At 53.8% G+C, this 18,771-nt stretch overlaps 4 protein-coding genes across 4 annotated transcripts; 3 read left to right on the plus strand and 1 right to left on the minus strand.

Annotated features, from left to right (window-relative positions):
* Window positions 1-1,075: 1,075 nt before the first annotated feature.
* Window positions 1,076-2,275, minus strand: HER10_EVM0005559 (uncharacterized protein; the record flags this gene model as incomplete). The annotated part of the gene is made up of 2 exons (XM_035475170.1): window positions 1,076-1,704; window positions 1,744-2,275. The coding sequence occupies 2 exons, from the start codon at window positions 2,273-2,275 to the stop codon at window positions 1,076-1,078; spliced, it is 1,161 nt and encodes a 386-aa protein (XP_035338359.1).
* A 1,317-nt stretch (window positions 2,276-3,592) lies between these two features.
* Window positions 3,593-4,958, plus strand: HER10_EVM0003720 (uncharacterized protein; the record flags this gene model as incomplete). Its single annotated transcript, XM_035473385.1, has 3 exons — window positions 3,593-4,115; window positions 4,179-4,852; window positions 4,914-4,958. The coding sequence occupies 3 exons, from the start codon at window positions 3,593-3,595 to the stop codon at window positions 4,956-4,958; spliced, it is 1,242 nt and encodes a 413-aa protein (XP_035338209.1).
* Window positions 4,959-6,643: 1,685 nt separating this feature from the next.
* HER10_EVM0002148 (uncharacterized protein) lies at window positions 6,644-7,917 on the plus strand (the record flags this gene model as incomplete). The annotated part of the gene is made up of 3 exons (XM_035471873.1): window positions 6,644-7,544; window positions 7,636-7,731; window positions 7,904-7,917. 3 exons carry the CDS (start codon window positions 6,644-6,646, stop codon window positions 7,915-7,917), a joined length of 1,011 nt encoding a protein of 336 aa, XP_035338060.1.
* A 1,676-nt stretch (window positions 7,918-9,593) lies between these two features.
* On the plus strand, window positions 9,594-12,436 carry HER10_EVM0004337 (uncharacterized protein; the record flags this gene model as incomplete). Its single annotated transcript, XM_035473986.1, has 2 exons — window positions 9,594-10,109; window positions 10,163-12,436. The coding sequence occupies 2 exons, from the start codon at window positions 9,594-9,596 to the stop codon at window positions 12,434-12,436; spliced, it is 2,790 nt and encodes a 929-aa protein (XP_035338258.1).
* Between the last annotated feature and the right edge of the window lie 6,335 nt (window positions 12,437-18,771).

Genomic DNA, 18,771 nt, shown 5'->3' on the forward strand with positions numbered 1-18,771 from the left:
TTTGGATGGATAGATTAGTCGACTAGCAATGAGTAAGGGACATTCGGTAGTGGTAGAATTAAGTCTGGATGAGGCTATGATTATCAAACTCCTCTGTATGCTAATATGACTGTTGCGAATATTGCACCATCAAACGCGTCTCCCACTTGTGCCTTACTCGCACCGAAGCCAATGCTACTCTCATCGGTGACTCGATACAGATACAACATATGCATAGTCGGGAAGTGATACTTCATTGACGCTTTCTGATCTGCCGGCGGCATTTCATACCCTCAGTACTCGTGATCATCGAGCTTCGTCGAGTAAAATTGACTTTGGTCATTTTTCAGTGTTACACGAATGCAACGTAGTTTAAACTTCTGGGACACTGACCTGCTTGTCAGCAGAAAATCTCCGTGGAGGAGGAGACATGCATCCAGATGGGGGCGGAGGCCAGTCCTCTTTCATCCGGAAGAAGCAGGGGTAGGGAAGTCTAAGCGCGACTCTATACCTCCGCGAGCTTAAGCAATATGTCGGAGAGGGGCACGGAGATGGAGAATGTAAACAAAGACTGCAGCTCTTTTCGACGTCAGTTGTTTACTTCCTGCTGGCTCCTCCTTTCAATCGAGATTCGCAATGCTTCGAACAAGCCTTGTTGCGCAGCCGCCAAGCCATGAATCCCATCAACTGCCCCGCCGCTAGGAGCTAAGATGAGGCCTATGTCAATGAGGCATGAAGAGAAGGCACAAGTTTGAGAAAGATGACTTGCTCTCCGACTTCCTACATGCGCGGTAACAATGTTGACGTTGAGCATTATGAATAGCTTCAGTATAGATAAAGTTAATGCAGTTTTGTGAGCTACTAGAGTAAATGCCTAAGATATGTCTAATTTACCGACGCACCAATACGATTCAACCCGTAGATGCAGTCAACTCCAAACGCCTTCAACAATGCCGCTAAGAACACCGTAAACCACATTGCCATCCATCGCTTCCAATGCATGCGCGCCTAAAAGCACAAATTCCAACAGTAAACAAAAACAAGTGATGAAGCCGCCAGGACTTCAACCAGGAAGGCAGCCTCCAAAATGCCATGATCATGCCAGACCCTGCAAACACTTTCTGAAAATACCGCTCAGCTCGCCCACGTGCTGGGGCTCAAACGCGCCATCGTGGTCGCCGCTGAAGGGCACCGTCTCAAACTTGGCAAACTTGTCCGCCTCCCAGCACATGGCCTTCTCGCGCATGACGGAGCGGACAAAGATGACGCCCTCGCGCTCACGCTGGGTTAGGTTGGGGTCGTCGAACGGGTCGGGCTTGCACTTGATGAGGACGGTGTGGAAATCGGAGACGCCGTCCTTGGGGAGTAGCTGGCCCGGCTCGACGGTTGAGATGAGGCCGAGGCCCTTGTGGATGTGCTTCTTGATCTTTTGTAGAAAGTCACGGACCTGGTCTGGCTCGTTGTCGTCGTCCAATTCTTCGTCTTCTTCGTCCTCGTCGCCTTCTTCTCCATCTTCGTGTTTGGCGACCTCGAGGTCGTGAGCTGCTGTCAGGATCTCGGCGTCGATTTGATCCTCGGTAGGAAAGTCTTCCAGCATTCGATTTTGCTCGGGGCAGTATTCTGATCCGGCGTCACTGCTGCAAGCTGGTGACCCTGGAGTACTCGGGGACCAAGCCGGGCTATCATCTTCGTAATCGCTCGAAGTGCTGCTGGAGTATGAGACCTCTGTTGTAAAGGTTCCCCATGTACTCGTTCGGTTCTCACTAGGGGTCAGGTAGTCTCCGAACTCGCTCTCGCTGATGACGGGCGACCCGATGGGAGAACAGTCGGCGTCCATCAGTCTGATGTCGGCAGCAACGGTCCTGGTAAAGGTGAGGTGGGTGAGAGAGCGGTGATCCTTGGCGCTGGGGAACGAGGGGAAGGTCTCCGGGTTGGCCGAGTCGAGCATGATTACCTTTGTAACCTTTTCTCCCTGGTCGCGCAGAACCATGGCCATGTTCATGGCGATCATACCGCCCATTGACCATCCTCCTAATAAGTAAGGGCCCATTGGTTGGACTTCTTTGATCTTCTCGACGTAGAGTGCAGCGAGGTCTCGCAATGTTTCGGGAAATTCAAAGTCATCGCCTCCAGGGCAATGCATAGGGGAAGTAATGCCGTATACTGGCCTCTCATCATCTTCGCTAAGAGCTTCGAGGCGGAGAAAGGGTAGTGCGAGCCCTGAGATGGCGTGGCACATGAAAAATGGTGTAAGATGAGAGTCTTCGTCTCCTTGGAGAAGAGTGATAACCTCCATGTTGGTAATAGCGATATGGATAAATGTAAGTAGTATGATGAGATGAGTAAGAGACGGTGGTTTTCGTGATCTTAGTGAAAGCAGAGAGTAATTAGTCTTGGCAAAAAGCTGGGCTTTGGTGAGTAAAAGTAAAATATCTTTTGATTTTAGGCCGGTCAACCGGCGAGATGCTCACGAGAACCTTTGACGACCGAATGCGCCGAGAAGCTTGTTGATGACCTTCTGAAAGCACTTTTCAGCCTCCTCCAAGACCAAGTCTTATATCGAACATTGCAAACTGAATCCGTGATGGCAAAAAGTTGCGAACTGTGATGCAAAGTGGCGATGAATTCTCACGACCGAGATGACGATGTCAGACTCCAGCCGTGCTGGATCGTGTTCCAGAGAAGATTCATCTCGTAGCCTTGAAGCGTGGAAACGCTCCGATAGTAACAAAAGATGCTAAGGAGATGGCACGGATACCCAAAGGACCACTTCCAGGCGCCATCCGCTTCTCCTTTAGAGTCACCGGAGGTTCTCCATGGGACACTGGACGACCACGGCGGTGACTAGGAGGGCCAGCGCGTGGCGAGTGATTGATCCGCAGCCGTTGAAACGACAGAAGGCTGTTCCCCAGATGCTCCTTAGTGCCCTGCGTCGATGGAGTTCACCATGGTATCGGTCTTCGGGAAACTTCATAAGCGCGACGCGCACGAGCGTTGACAGTTAGATTGGATCGAGATCCGTGGTAGGGGTTTCTGTTTGATGTCGTGTGCTACCATGACGACATCGCGACAACAACGGTAGTCTCGAAAGAGATGCGGGTGTGTATCTCAGGCAGTGGAACCTCGTGCCAGATTGTCGGGAATGCGGCAACGTTGGTAAAGTCGTTTACTACTCCTGTTCATTTCCTCCTTCGTCCCCTCGATTCTGTCCGCACATATGTCGTTAGGCTTCACTCACATTCAAAACAAAGAGACATGGAGAACCCAGACGAGATGCAGGACGAGTTCTGTCGATCTCACGGAGACCAAGTGTGGCTTGGCCACTAGTCACTCCGCAAAAATAAACCTTCTTGTTCTCCCGAATTGGAGTTTTGTTCGATGACACTGAAGCCTCCGAGGGGGGACGGAAACGGAGATCAGGGCCACGCTGACTGCCAGACTTCCTCTGGACCACCTCCGAAGAGAGGAAATGTTTAAGAAGGAGGACCTGATCACAGTCTTGTGACATTTCGAAACTCATCAGCTCACTCCTTTCCCTCACCCATTTCTCATAATAGACCCTCATCCTCCTGCCAAGCGCTTGCACCGAGATCAATCCCGCAACATCGACAAGATGCAGCTCTCCAAGTTTGCAGTACTGCTGCCACTCTTGGCCGGCTCTACTGAAGCAGGCAAGATGAGGGCCCCTCGCAGCTGGGCCGCCGATCGTTTCGATATGCAACTCACCTGGAACCAGTTCGGCTTCCTCTCCCATCAGAAGATCGGTAACCCTCCTCAGGAAATCCCCATCTTTGTAGACTGGACCTGGATCAGCCAGTACATCCTCTCGCCCAAGTGCTACGGAGAAGAAAACGACCCCGCGGCCTGCCTCAACGCGCAGCAGCTCTACTACGACCCGGCCAAGTCGACATCTCACCGAGACGCATCAAAGCGTTTCCCCAGCCGCACTTGGCTGCCCAACCACTTCTTCTTCTGGGAGCCTCTCACGGTCGACTATGCGCAAGATGCGGTCCAGATCGGCCCGGTGACTTCGAACTCCATCATGCAGTTCTCTGATACCAACTTTGATCTCTCTGCTTTCCCGTACCCCTTCACTGGAGTTTTGGGTCTCTCCCCTGTTTTCAAGGGTGACAATGGTACGCGATAAAAATCTGTAGATGAAGCTTCTCACATGACACTTTAAACTGACTCGTTTCCAGCTTCTTTCCAGTCGCCATTCTACCAGCAGTGGAAGGCCGGCCAATGGAAGAACCCGACCATCAGCTTCGTCTACTGCTACGAAGAGTCCATGAAACCCACCTGCGGCGGCAGCGACGGCCTCCAGTCCTTTGGTGGCATCATGGACCAGGTCGTCAAGGACAGCGAGATCTACTGGTACGCAAACTACGTCTTCCCCGACGTCAACACGCTGGCCTTTGAGTACTCTCCGGGTTTGTATAACTACTGGGCCACGCCCCTCGACTCGCTCTGGATCGGCGACGAGCTGCAGCCCACGGAGCCCACGTCCAACAGCTCGGGCAAGGCCTCCATCTTCGACCACGCCTCGTACGGGCGCGGCATCCCCCTCACCCCTAACGCGTACGACAAGCTCGTCAACCTTACGGCTGGCCAGCCTCTCACGCTCGAGGACCCCACCATCATCAACAACGGCAACCAGTCCATGTACTCTGTCGACTGCGGAAACATCGCCTCGTTCCCCACCGTGAGCTACAAGTTTGCGGGGCACGACAAGGTCTGGACCAACACCCCTAAGCACTACGTCGAGACGCTGCCGGACGGGAGGTGCGCTCTAAATGTGCGCGCCATGGCGACTGGCGACAGGTTTATTGGAAACTTTGGCGAGACGTTCTTCAAGGACAAGGTTGCTATTATGGTATGTTTCTGCCATATCATGTCGTCACTAACGATGTCCGTGGTACTAACTTTTTTTCCAGAACTTCGAGACCCTTCAGGTCGGTATCGCTGAGATCCAGTGGTAGGCAATCCAGTCTGTGTCATATTCGACTGTTCGTGGGATTGACGAAGTCAGGCCCTCGGCATAAGGTACTCCTGAAGGCCATTGGGTCACCTCAGGACTAATGAATCGAACTTTCGGTTCTCGCGTGGGAGTTGAGTGCTAGAAAGCATATTTGTGGAGTAACGGCGTAGAATATCCAAATTTGTAGAGGTGTGATCCAATAATACTCAGAAACGGGTTGTTCTCTTCGCGATATCTTGGTCGTTTCCTCAAGGAGTGGTCGTGCATGCACATGCACAGCAGTGTATCTGGGAGATTCATGGTGGCTTGAGGGAGATCTCTGCTCAAAGCGGCATTGGGGCTTATTCAAGAAGCGAGCAGGCACCGACTGTTTCTAATTTCGGAACTGCCGGATCCATGTGGGAATCCGTCCGGAAAGAATGGGTCTCGGCCCGGCCCCGAACGGGAGTCGCCTTTTTGGGTTCCTGGGGAGATGGCTTCCCCATCCCCTAAGTTGATCTCCAGTGTTCGGGTACAGCGCCTTACGCAACACGGAGTTCTCTTCGAATTTTTACAAAGTTCCTTCAGTTTAGAATGATCACTGCAACTATGAATCAGCAGTGGCTTTCCATCGAAGTTCCCAGCCACCGTGCCGCTTGCTGGAGCACTGCCTCATCCTCCTGACACCTCTACAACCACGGAAAGTGGCAGCGCTACGTGAACATGTCAGTGTCTCTTGGAAATAGTAATGATTTCGTAGATCAAAATACTGGACTGCGAACATACTATCGCAGTACAAGAAATTGGTGGAAGTCGCGATAGAAAGTTGTTTTGACAGCTGGAAACCTTGAAGGAAGTAGTGGAGAGGTGTCTTCAGCAGTCAATGAGACTCATGGCGAACCTGACTGCTATTGCTACAAAGAGGCTTTCTTTGAATGGGCTGCTCTATCTGATTATACATGACTTACCAGGACCGGACTCGAGAATTGCTTCCTTTGGCATCGTCGAGTTCAAGGGCAAGTAGACTAACACCAGAACACGAGTACGCAACGTAGTAGGGGGATTTCAATTCCTAGTAAAATAGGAAACTTCTAAGCCCGTTTGATTAGGCAGTTCCATCACCAGTGCGATGCGGCACTCTTAGCAGTTTCCGGCACGAGAGTTGAAGGATATGACTTAATGCCTGTTTCGATATTTACGTTTCCCCCAGCACCTCCGCATACCCCTCGAACTAACGGACCGGTCGCCGCTGAGGTCCTGTCCGGAACGGTGCGGCACAGCCCCCGGAGCCGGAATCCACATCACAGCATACCAAGTCTAATAAAGAACAAACCCGGCCGGCCTAAGCCTTAGAACCTTCCGTCTTAGCTCTTAGCCCATCTTTTTCGTCTGTCATTCCGCTCTAAGACGGCCGGGGCACCTGGGTAGTCGAATGCCGAAGGAACGCGGATAAACAGTGGCGTCTCTATCCTATGATTGGATCTCACCGCGATCTTTCGAAACACATTGAGTGAATAATACATAAGACGTCTCTCAACTACCGTGAAAGCCGATGGAACTCCACTGCTCATATAGAAACCCATCATCCTTCGTTCGGCCCGACACTATCGGGGAAGCGCCAAACAGGCAACTCAGACAACAACATCATCATCCTCTCGAGGGGGAACGTTACATACCTGAATCCCGCATCCTTTCCCTTACTCAACCATGTCATCATCTCAAGTCGACGCCGAGGTCCTCATCGTCGGTGCCGGCATCGGCGGCCTCACGCTGGCAGCCATCCTCTCGCGCCTCGACATCTCGTGCAAGGTCCTCGAGCGAAGCGACGTGCTGCGCCCCGTCGGCGCGGGCATCTCCCTCTCGCCCAACGGCCTCCGCATGCTCGACCAGCTCGGCGTGTACGATCAAGTCTTGGACGCGGGGCAGAAGCTGCGGAAAGTGCAAATATGGCGTGGTAAGAAGCTCTGGAATACGGTGGACTGGGCGGGCTGTGAGGCCAAGTTCGGGTATCCGGTCATGTCCTTGGAGCGTCACCACTTTCATAGACTCCTCTTTGATGCTGCGGGAGGTGATGATGTCGTGCAGTTCGGCATAAAGATTGTTGATGTGATTGACGATTCGAGCGAGTCCTTCGTCAGGGTGGTTTCTGACGATGGGAAAGAGTTCCGGGCTCACGTCGTTGTCGGTGCTGATGGGATACGGTCTGTTATCCGGAGATGCCTGGCTCGAGACGCTGGCCTCAAGGAGGCCAACACCATCAAGTTCACAGGGCGTGTCCACATGAGTGGTATCACCGCTCCGTTAGAGCATCTCAGTGCCCAGGACCTCGGTGTCGCGAACTGGATGCTCTACGAAAACTCGACTCTCACAACTTGGCCATGCCCCGACAACCGACAATGGTTCATCGGCGTCACGGTACGAAAAGTCCTCCGTACTCCTACGCATGCCGGTAGGGGTGACCCTCAGCTAATCTTGGCGACGAAACAGAAAACCGACGAGAAGGTTGATAATGATCGGTCTATCTGGAGCAACTGTGACGAAGATACCATCAATTCGGTCTACGGAGACAAGTTCCACCCGTTTGCGGAGAAAGGAGAGTTTAGCGATAGTAAGTCACAAAGCTGAATCCCTCCCATTTCGCTGACGACATTGCCGGGTGGCTTGAAGGAACGCCCAAATCTGACGTGTTATTGTTCTAGTTGTCGAAAAGAACGAGCGTATCCTTGCCTGCAATATGTTCCAAGAAGTCGAGTTCCCTTCAATGGCCCGAGGCAGAGTCTGTCTTATCGGCGACTGTAAGCTCTTCCTCTTGTGTCTTCACTATCTTTCAGGCCTTTCTTGTCAACGGTTGTTTGTGATGAAGGAGTGAACCCGCTAACTGGTTCCAACAGCCGCGCACAGCATGACCAGTGCCTTGTACGTATTTGCGGAAACGCGCGCGCCCCTCTCAAAATCCCTCCGTTGCAGATCACGGAGCCTAGTCTGGAAGCTAAGCATCTAGCTTGGGGCTGCTCCCCCGGGAAAGGCTTTCCCATCCATCCCTCTCCCTAGTTCCAACGGCATTTTACTGACTTTTGACAACTCTCTTGAACAGTGGCCAGGGCGGAAACCTAGCGTGAGTTTCCCTATGCTTGAGATCGAGATTGAGACGCGAATGTGATTGAAGATGCTAATTTGAGATATTCCCAAACGCAGAATTGAAGACGCGGCAGTTCTTGCTAGCCTAATCCACGGAAACCGAGGGTCTTTGGAGCAGAACGTAGAACCAATCCTCCAGAAGTACAGCCAGATGCGAGAAAAGAGGACAAAGGAAGTGGTCAAGTTCAGTTTCCGCTTTATTTTACTACACGGAGCCTTTCTACCCTACGGCATCGGACCGTTGCTGCGATGGTTGATCTATGCTTTTCTGCCCGGCGGCGCCTGGCTATGGTTTCTCGAGTTTCTGTATGGGTTCCAACCCACTGTACCACATTTAGACTCTGCATCGACAAAGACATGAGTGAGAGAAGAGCGTTTATTATTCTGCCTAGCTCGTATGGGTCTATCTCTTTTGGGAATGCAGTTGTTCAAGATTGATGTTTCACTCATTCTGGAGTAATCGCCCGAAAGTTCTATTACGAATAGCTGTTGGATCGGATTCAACGGGTGCCTGGAGGGGAAAGACAAGACACACAGCCACGGGCGGGCTCACAAAGTCGGTCTTTTCTTGTCTTTTCGCGCTGCGTGGGGGAGGGAACAGGGATATCGTTCGAGAAGCAGGGGTTTCAATTACACTAGGACTATTCTGGCTGGACGACGACTTTGACTTGCAGGAGTACCCGTGAATACACGCAGTTGCAAACGGACTCTTGTCGCTGCCTCAAAGTAGTCGTGTACCTCCGCGCTTGTTGTTGTTGTGCAGCTTTTTGCATAACTTGAGGGCGGCGCAGCAAGCGCGACAAGGTCGGCTAACTCGTCTTGGAGTCGGACTCGAGTTGCCGACTTTTGGCCCCCAAGACTAGTAAGATTGAGGCAGAGTAAGTTGGGTACATGTAAACATGCACGAAGTCGAAAAGCCCGTCCCACAACCACAACCACACAACGTCCAAATCTGATGGGCTTTTGCTGATGGGAGTAAATTCTACATGTACATTGTCAGTCTCTCAAAGTCGCACCCCATGGTCAACCACAAAACACCCCCCTTCTTACATCAACACCTCCTCCGTTGACTGTTCACCCCCCCTCGAAGCCTCCCCGACACTGTGCTTGACCCCAGTTTGCATCCTTCAACGGTACCTTGCCTCGTCTCATCTTATTCCAACACTGGCTTACTCTGCAGACTGAAGTTATAACATCTCAAAGAAACCACCAACCACGACAATGGATCATGTTGGTATCATACTTTGCCACTGCAGACGAAAGGGTTGAAGAAGACGAGTGACGCAGCTTTTCAAGACTCCCTCTTTTCAACTTCAAGCCTTTCAAGCCTCTCTCACCCATCCAGACTCAGCCAATCGTAGTCGGCGGCGGCTCAACCCAATAACCCACCGTCTATCTCTCGCTCTCCTCCTGCATTGGTATCAATATACTATTGTACAAATAGAACCAATGTGTATTGTATAATATCGTTTCCCTCTTTCTTTATCAACTCCCGAAACCTAGACAACTATACCCCATCATGTCTCTCACATCCCGACACCCGCTCCGCAAGAGCTGCAGCTTCTGCCGTGCACGCAAGATCAAGTGCAGCAACGAGACCATCTGCGAAGCCTGCCGCAAACAGAATGTCGACTGCGTCTACGACTGGGACTCGCGGCCGCCAAAGACCCGCACCGTATCCCAAGACATGAGCAGAAACAACAGCACCGGCGGCGACAGCACCGGCGTCCCTGTACAACAGCGCCAGAGAGCCTCGACGGGTGGCTCGCCGCATTCCACGACCATTATGGAGGAGCCTGCACAGATGGAGGGTACCGGTGGTGCGGCGCCCGTGGCCCTCATGGGCGGCGGCGAAGACGTGGCCACGATGCTCAACAGCATGTTTATCGAAAACTTTGGCGAGAACCCGACGCCTGGGCCCAAGTCGAACCCGTGGCAGGAGAGGATATCGGCGTACAACCAGACTCTGCGCTTGACTTTGCAGGATCGGAGCGAGAATGTCGTCAACTCAAAGTTTAGTCATCGGGATGTCAAGGTATGGATCCAAGACCAATATTCAAAGGTGAACCGAAGCTAACTTGACTCAAGTACACCGGCATCTTGCAGCTTCTCACTCACGACTTGGTCGGCCTTGTAGTTGATAAGTTTGGCGGTTTGGGATCCATCTTCATGGAACAGGGCGGCGGTAGATTCTATCTCACAGGACTCGCGAGCGACGCCACACCATCAATGTTCGATACAACACCGACAGGACCGAGCCCCCTTACCGACTACGGTACTCGACAGATTGGACAGCTGGTCGACGTGTGGTATAGCGTCCACCCTCTCTCCTTCCTCGTTTCCAAGACCCTTCTTCTTCGCGAACTGAGAGACGGCACACACGATGAGGTCCTTCTGGCAGTGATTCTTGCCGATGCCTCCTTCTCTCTCGGCGACGAAGTGGCAATGGCAAGAGGACATGTCCTCCTCCGATGGGCCTCAGCCCAACTCCAGAACCGCCCCATCTCGACCCGGGTCAGCCAACCGGGCATGCCCGGTGCTGGTATTTCCCTCCCCGGCATCAGCACAGCACAAGTCCTCATGCTTCTGGGCTGGAACAGCCTCTGCCAAGGGCAAATCAAGCGCGCCACATGCTACATCGGTCTCTCCGGCCGCCTGGCGACCGAGATCAAGGACACCATCTCGGCCTCCTCGGCGCCCCTGACGACGAGCCGCATCAACGGCATCGACGTCTGCGAGGTCGAAAAGGAAATCGTGGCCTACCTCTACTGGACGACCTACACCCTCACCCTCTGGACCTTTTTGCAAATGGGCACCCACTTCTCGCAGCTCCTCCCAACGAGCCTCACCTCCATCTTCCTCCCCGTCGACGAGACCTCGTCCGTGCTGATGCGCCTCGACGAGGTCTCGGACAACTTCTCCACGCTGCAGAAGCAGAAGAGCATGATCAAGGAGATGTGGCCCCTCGCCCACATCGCCTCCATCACGGCCTACATCTTCGCCCTCTACCCGCAGGAGCCCGACCCCAACGAGACGGTTAGCACAAACTTCTGGCAGGAAGCGCCCCTGCTCGCACTCCAGCGCATCCAGCAGGGCAGCACGCCCCAGGACATGGAGTGCGTCTGCCGCGAGGTCTACCGCGTCCTGATGGAGAGCATCCACCTCCTCAACCGTCAGGTCGCGCACGCACCATCCCGCTCCCTCGTCTTGTCAGTGTACCACACCATGGCCATCCACCTCCTCTTCCCGGCCATCCTCCCCGGCGCCCCGCCTCCGGCAGAGCCCTTTTCTCTCACGGCCGAGACCGTCGAGCGCTTCATCGGCTCGGCGCAGGAGCTCGTGGGCATCATGCTCCAAATCGCGGAGCAGACATCGCAAGAAGGCCCCGTCATCATGCCCGCACAAAGCAAAAACTCCTTCCCCGACGTCTTCTGCCTGGCACTAGACACCTGCGCCCGCGGCCTCGCCTTCATCTACGCGCAAAAGCAAGCCGGCGTCCTCAATATGGAGCCGCAAATGATTGCCGTCTACGAAGGCCGCCTTGAAGCCCTGGCGTCTCGCCTCCTGGGCATCGCGGCCTCCGACTTCCTCTCCCCCGGCGGCCAGGTCCGCGCCATCAAGAAGCACCTTAAGGCCGTCATACGCGCGTTCGGCGGCAACGTTAGCAGGAGCAGCAGCAGCAAGAGCAACAGGAACAGCACGGGGAGCGGCATGAGCATCCCGATCAGCATCAGCCACCACGCGCGCTCCGACTCGTACGCCTCCTCCTCGTCCACCACGACGCACTCCATGTCGCGCCGCAACTCCTCCCTCCCGCATACCCCGCCCCAGCACCACCACGACCACCCGTTCTCGGGGGCCCCGACGGCCGTGGACTCGGCCTCGTCCTTCATCAGCCCCATGGACACGTCCATGATGCCGTCCGTCTCGTCGTCCTCGTCCGCGGACGACTCCATGACCTCGACGAGCGAGCTCGCGACCCCGTTCAACCCCTTCAGCCCCGGAGACAGTCACAGTCACAACAAGCACCAACAGCAACAGCAACAGCATGACTGGCGCGCCGCAGACGAGCTCTTCGCTCACGTCATGGACCCCGCGGCGCTGGGGGCTCCGACGGGGGATCACCACCTTACGCTTGCGGACCTGGTGGACTGCCAGGCTGGGGCGGCGGGTTGGTTCCCTGACCACAGCGGTGGGCAGATGCTCGTCGACTTTGACATGGGGGCGGCGGCCAACTGGGAGTGGCCGTCTGTCAACGACATGGGTGGTGGTGGCGGCGGTCACGATGCGGGAATGACTGCGGCAGCGGCCGCGGTGGGGAGCGACATGGACTCCATGTTCTACAACTATTTCAAGAAGTGATGGGGGAGGGGTGATGCGTTGGAAGTATCCGTATGCCTTTCCATCCTTCTTGTTTCGTTTTATTCATGACTTGATGAAGAACCATTTTCATTTTTCTTTTCTACTTTACCATTTCTTGGTATTTCTTGCATTGGGCTCACAGGGTCCGAGCCAAACAACACACACCCCCTTACCCCCTTGTACAGGATAGATTTTCATTTGGGGGTCCCTTGGAACGGGACCGTGTCTTCAACAGCTTCTTCATCATTCACTGCATAGCTCCCAACTAGACGGGTAGGCAGGCAGCCTTCATTCGCCGGCAAGGCATTCTTTTCTTTCTTGATGTCCTTTTGTTTCACACTCCATGGCTTAGATGGTTTGGGGGGGTTGGGCATACTGACAACAATTTCGGCGTTCAAGAGGTTCCGGGCTTACATTTCTTTCTTATCCTACCTTTCTTTCTTTTCTTTCACTCACACAATGTGCTACTTTCTGAGCAAGCAGAACGAATGGGGCAGCCAGGAAGAAACATGGGACGAAAATTGGAAAGGGAACGAAGACCGAGGGTTACATTGGCTCGCCATCTACTGAGAGCGCCAAGGGAAAAGGGCGCCAGGAAGGACGAGATCCAGAGACAGAATTGTGTGCTGGAATTGGACGGATTGTAGGCCTTGGCAGCTGGAGACATAGTTCAAGACAGCAGCAGCAAAAAAATCCAAATCCCAAATTTTACCTCACTGTGTGCACAGAGCAGCGGGCCACTCAGCCCGACGCAACAGACATGCAGTCATTCCTAGTGCAACGTCGGCGAGCAAGGGTCCGAATCCGTTTTGTGGATACCGGGGGGCCGGGATGCGGTAGGGATCGTACGGGAGGGAAGTGGATCATCTTGAGGAAGGCGTTTGGAGGTGTGTACCAATGGATACTCCGTAGAGCAAGTACGTATCTTACACGGTGTGGGATCTCTCGGAGGAGAAGAACTGAGATGGTTGGACGGGAAGGATTCGAAGGATTTGGAAGGGGGGTGGGGAAAGAGAAGAGAAGGATTCGGGGCGTGGGGGGAGGACTCGCTTCCCTTCGTTGTTTCTGTGGTACTTGGCTTGGTTCCTTTTCATTTCTCCCTTTGTGTGTTATGGGAGACACATCTTCTGTGAGCCTGTGTAATTGAAGCCATGAAACAGACATAATCAAGCTGTAAGCCGTTCATCACACCGGAAGACATTCAATTCCATTTTGTAACTAATGGTTTAGAATAGATGGTAGATAGAAATGGGGCCAAACTAAGGCCCAAAAACAGTGTGCTTCAAACCACGACCCCCAAGATAGAGATATACGGAACTTTCGAAAATTGAGTTTTATAATATTTCGCACTTGTAAACCTAACGCGCACCTAATTGGGAGAACCAACACCGATAGTTTAACGTTTCATAGCCCTACGGCAAGCGATGGAAGGCGCGTCTAATCGAGAAGGGTGCGCCACGGCGGTAGTTTCGTCAATCGTATTCATCGTATCAGCCATCCAATAGGTAAAATGACAACCGTTGCTGACCTAAACGTGAGGGGCACATGAATCATGAAGGTCGTCCTGACCGTGAGATTCCCAAGTCATGTAAGTGAAGGAGCGCCACCGCCGTCACCCGAGCCGGGCTGGTCAGCAACCGGATATGTAGGGTAGGTAGGTAAGAAGGGCGGAACTGACCTACAGCGCGGGAATCCTATGGGAGTGAAACTTGCAGAAAGAGCCAGCTTTGGAACGGATACGGTAACCGGTGAGCTTTGTTGTGCTGTGCTGCTTTTTTTCTGAGCGCAGGTGGTGCATCTCATGTTTAGACGGAATCCGGTATGTGGTTAGACGATCTCTATTAACCGCGATGGGAATACGATTGACGCAGGCGCGCGGGCGGCTGATGATAGCGGCAATGCTGAACAGCAAGAGCTAGGCAGGCAGGTAAGATCATTTCGGAGCTTACATCCAGAGATCCGGGCTTGAAAGTGGAAAATGAAAGTTACATCTGGTCCCGACAAAGGGCGGCGGCTGGCCATTGCTCCTGCTGATCTCTAGTAACAAGCTTCTGGACAACTGGGTCTTTCCTACTAGCACCCACGTGTTCGAGATGGGACTCTCGCTGGCCAAAGCTCTGCCCTTACTGCAGTGACAAAGTCAAACCATTGCTTGGCATTTCGCCTATCAATGCTTGATCCAAGCCCTGCGCGGTTTATGAGATATGCCTGAGTGTTTTCTGAATTGGCGCCGGACGTCTCGCAGACTTCGCCGCAAATAGATGGAGGAGTTCGCTGCAATTGAATTAGGGGTTTTCGACATGCTCAAGATAATGTGGACAACCCGACGTACCTTAGCATGAGAGCCATCGGTAATTCACCAACGCACCGCCAGGTGCCGGAATCGGCTTTCCTAGCCTCGGCTCCTAAACGACAATAGGATGATAAGCGTTATCTTTGGCGCGCTGTTTTTCCGCCTCTATTTCTAATTGCCGCGTGGCTGTATCCCATTCCTCCCGCTCACACGCGCAGAGAGGAAGAGGGAGGAGCACGACGGTTGTGGGAGGATCGCGCGCTTTTCCCCTAGGGGTAAATGCGCGGGAGGGGCAGCCATCCAGAATTGGTTAACTGGGTACGATTCGCGAGACTGGGGCAGGGGGTGGTATCCGTTAGAAACGTTGGAGAGTATTGAGAGAACACTCGGGAATGAATGACGGGGTGACCAAGAAATCACCGTAAACACCATGCCGTTTTTTGAATCCTTCCTTCACAAGCGAGACGGAGAAGGATGTAAACCTGGAAGTAGAGCGTGTGTGGCGTTGCTTCCTCCCGATGATGTGATTTGTCGCTTAACCGCGCGAAAGCCAATGAGCACCAGGATTGTCGCGCAATGAGGAAACTACTGGGTCCGACTCCACGAACGGTTCGCTCCGTCTGTCAGTTTTGTTTCTCGACCAGGCAGCACCTTACCTGGCAATTGACTGCAATTGAAGATCATGTCCTCAAAGACAGCCGAGCTTTCAGTTTCGAGAAACACCCGCCTGATGGGCAAAATCCTCAGAGGCGAGGTACAGCTGTATTGCGGGATCCGCAACTTCCTCAACGGGAAGTGGCCAAGGCAGCCGCGCCGGGTGCCGATGCCGGTCAGAAAGCGGGTCCCGGTCGCGGGTCCGAAGTGGGTCTCTCGCATCAGGCCACCCTCTTCCCCTCCGCCCCTGTTCAGCCACACTCAATTGCAACAACGCAAAGAGAACTTTCGTTCTCATTCGGCATCGAAGGCGAGCTATGTCAGCATCGCCCTAAAGCAGAATTGGCCAGACCGCAGATGACATGAATCGCGGCAAAATTCTCTTGTTTTTGTTTCAGCATGGATTTATTGCAACGGAGTGAACAACTTCCCTTCAATTATTCAGTTACCTCCGCGTCAGATAAACACCCCTGCATTATCTCTCACGCCGAGTGGACGATTCGGACCCACGCACGAAAGAAAGTTTCTGCCTGAACGTACCCTAGATGCCAAGAGGATCAACCTTGACTTCTGGGCACCCCTCTGTGCCCTGGTTCTGCAAGCAAGGGGATGGCAGAAGGGACGGGAGGGGCTTTCAAGGTTGCCGCATGCGCATGCACTCGACTGCTTCTGTGGATCAAAGCTGTCGAGAAACTGACGATGTCACGGCGGCCGACCTAGATGGAGAAAGGCAAGAGCCCGTCTTGGTTTTTTAGAGCCGCATGATGTGATGGTCCCCCAAGCTCTTCAGCCTCAGCCTTGACTGCTGGGTATTCATGATCACCGCTGCATTCAACCAAGGGGCCGCTGCCACTGCTACTCCGTACGCACAGCACAACTCAGATCATCATCAGGCATGACTGGGGCGGGAGCATTTGGGGGCACATCGGATTCCTCGGACTCGGTTCTGTTATTGACACCCAGATGCTTAGCAGACAAAACTTGAGGAACGGAAAGAAGTCCAGCCAATGTGCAACTTCTCAAGCAGAGTTCAACCAACAACTACAATGGACCAACATGCCCTCCGACACTAACAAAACCTTCGCCCCCGTCTCCCGTCTAGATACGGCCGCACCACCTCGGCGGAGGAGAGTCAGTAGCTGGCAATTCTGATCAAGGGAAGCATTGGAGATATCTTCAAGCGGAGGAAGGAATTCGTTTCAGCATCACTAAAACTCCTTAGCGCACTTGAGGCACCATACTGGCATACCTTAGTGACGCTCCCCAGACTCTCGTCTCCGTCATTGACATCGAGCAGGGCCCTCACCCCCTGATCCCTGCTGACTAACCCCAATGGGCCGTGCACATGGATCTATTTCGGGAGATCCCCTCGTCGGCGGGTCCCGTTTTTCCGTCGCTGACATGGAAGGGTCTGGGGGTCCTGTCTTGCTCCACCTGCTGGGCAGCAGCGCCCTCACCTCTGCCATCCTGCGTCCCACGTTTCCTGCCCCCAATTGTTTGACACACAAGGCAGTCAGTCCACCACTGCCTTCGCCGTGATTCCTCATCTCTCCCACCTCGTCGTCACACTCCCCAGCTGCTCACACTCCCATCCACCGAAGCTCTCAGCATTTGCCGTTTCCATCACCTCACCCCGGACCTTTGCCGCACAGCAGACCACCTGAGTCTTTACCCTGCACCTGCGGGGTGACCAAGGCCGCACCAAAGACGGCCTGATCGAAAAGCCCGTCTTAGGCGACCTACCTCTGTCAGGATCGCCGTGTCGTTGGCTTCTGCAACCCCCAAAGCGCTGAAACGGCCCCCCCTTCTGGACTTCGTGCATCGGCTAGGTCATCGGGCCAGCAGCGCCGTACGCAACAGAATCGAAGCACGCACTATTGCACACGACCTGGGCCGAACAACAATCGTCTGTCTCGATGTCGTGGCATCCCGATTATTCAACGCCTGATGCCTCGGGGCCAACACCAATCTTCAAAGCCGTTATACGTTCCACAGCAGCGCCGCCACAACGCGGGACAGCTACTTGAGATCGGACGAAAGAAGAGTACCGTCTGAGGCAAGGTCTGGCTTGGGATGAACCAAAGTCCATCCGCAACGAACGCTGGCCACTCAGGCTTCTTCCTTCTGCGGCGAAACGCGTTGAGAACCCGACTTTCGACGTCCATAGCGTACTTCTACTACTTCCCTTGCCTGAGGTAAGTAGGTGTACCTAGGCCACCCAATCCTCCCAGTCACGCCGAAATAGTCCAGTCGGATTCCAACAACCTGACAACCTTCAACAAACAAACTTCTCACCAGCGTAGATCTATATCCTTTACGAGGGTTACAGCAACTCGACCGTCGCAACCGCAACCCAACAGCACCACTGCCCCCATCCTTCACGGTACGCCAGCCGTGCCAGCTCAACAACGCGCCTGTCGACTAGTGTCTCCGGCTACTCGGTGGTCCGGCTCTCCCCCTCACACTAAATTCCGGGAATCTCACCACAGTGCAGTCGAGCTGTGCTCAAGGCACCAAGGTTCTCACCTCATCCCGGGTCGACTTCTTACCCGATACTCCATGCCTCTCACACAAACATATCCGCAAGGGAGCTGAGTCTTCATACCACCTACTGTCCAAATTGAGAAAGCACGCGCTCACTCATCCCGCGCCGCCCATCCACGGCTTACGAGAGAAACGCGCAGCCAGTCCCGATACCTCCGCATCACCTCATGCTGCCGCTCTCAGGTCCCCGCTCCTTCTTCCCTTTGAATTCGATGCGGCCGGAGACTATCCCAACGATCTTCGGTCCAATGCGGAAAACATTTCGAAGTAGAGTAAACCTGCACATGATCTCGGGGACGAATCAACAGGAGCCCCTCGCATAGTCTTATTAGGACTCTCGTACTCGGTGATATTTCCAATGCAGCGTCTCGAAGGATACCTCCGTTCTGAGATTGATCACACCTACAGTTTCACACCTATAATTCGGGGCCTTTCGACAGTCATACCGGTCAGGTGGTGGTCCACCAAATCCAATTCCTCCATCTCCACAGTCCTCGCCTATTGAGGCCGAATTGAGACTCAGGCAGGGTCTTTGCAACTCCTTGACAGCGTAGATCTTTCCCACTCAGTCTTATCAGGCCGAAATCCAAAGTGGCCCCATCTCGCCATCACGGAGAACCCCCGACGTTTCTCGCTGCCTTAGACCGTCTCCATCTAGCCCTTGGTACTGAATAATGGCCGACTGCAAAGGCAAGACGCTCACAGCACCGAGCATTGCCTGTTTCAAACGAGACTCCAACATGCGAATTGGTTACAGTGCAGTCTGGGGGTGATAAACAGCGTTACATGGCCCCGTCGAACCCAAGAACGAGGCTTAGGCTTGCTCCCCAAGCCTCTGCTCCCA

Source organism: Colletotrichum scovillei (assembly GCF_011075155.1).
Source record: "Colletotrichum scovillei strain TJNH1 chromosome Unknown Contig00001, whole genome shotgun sequence".
NCBI classification, from domain to species: Eukaryota; Fungi; Ascomycota; class Sordariomycetes; order Glomerellales; family Glomerellaceae; genus Colletotrichum; species Colletotrichum scovillei.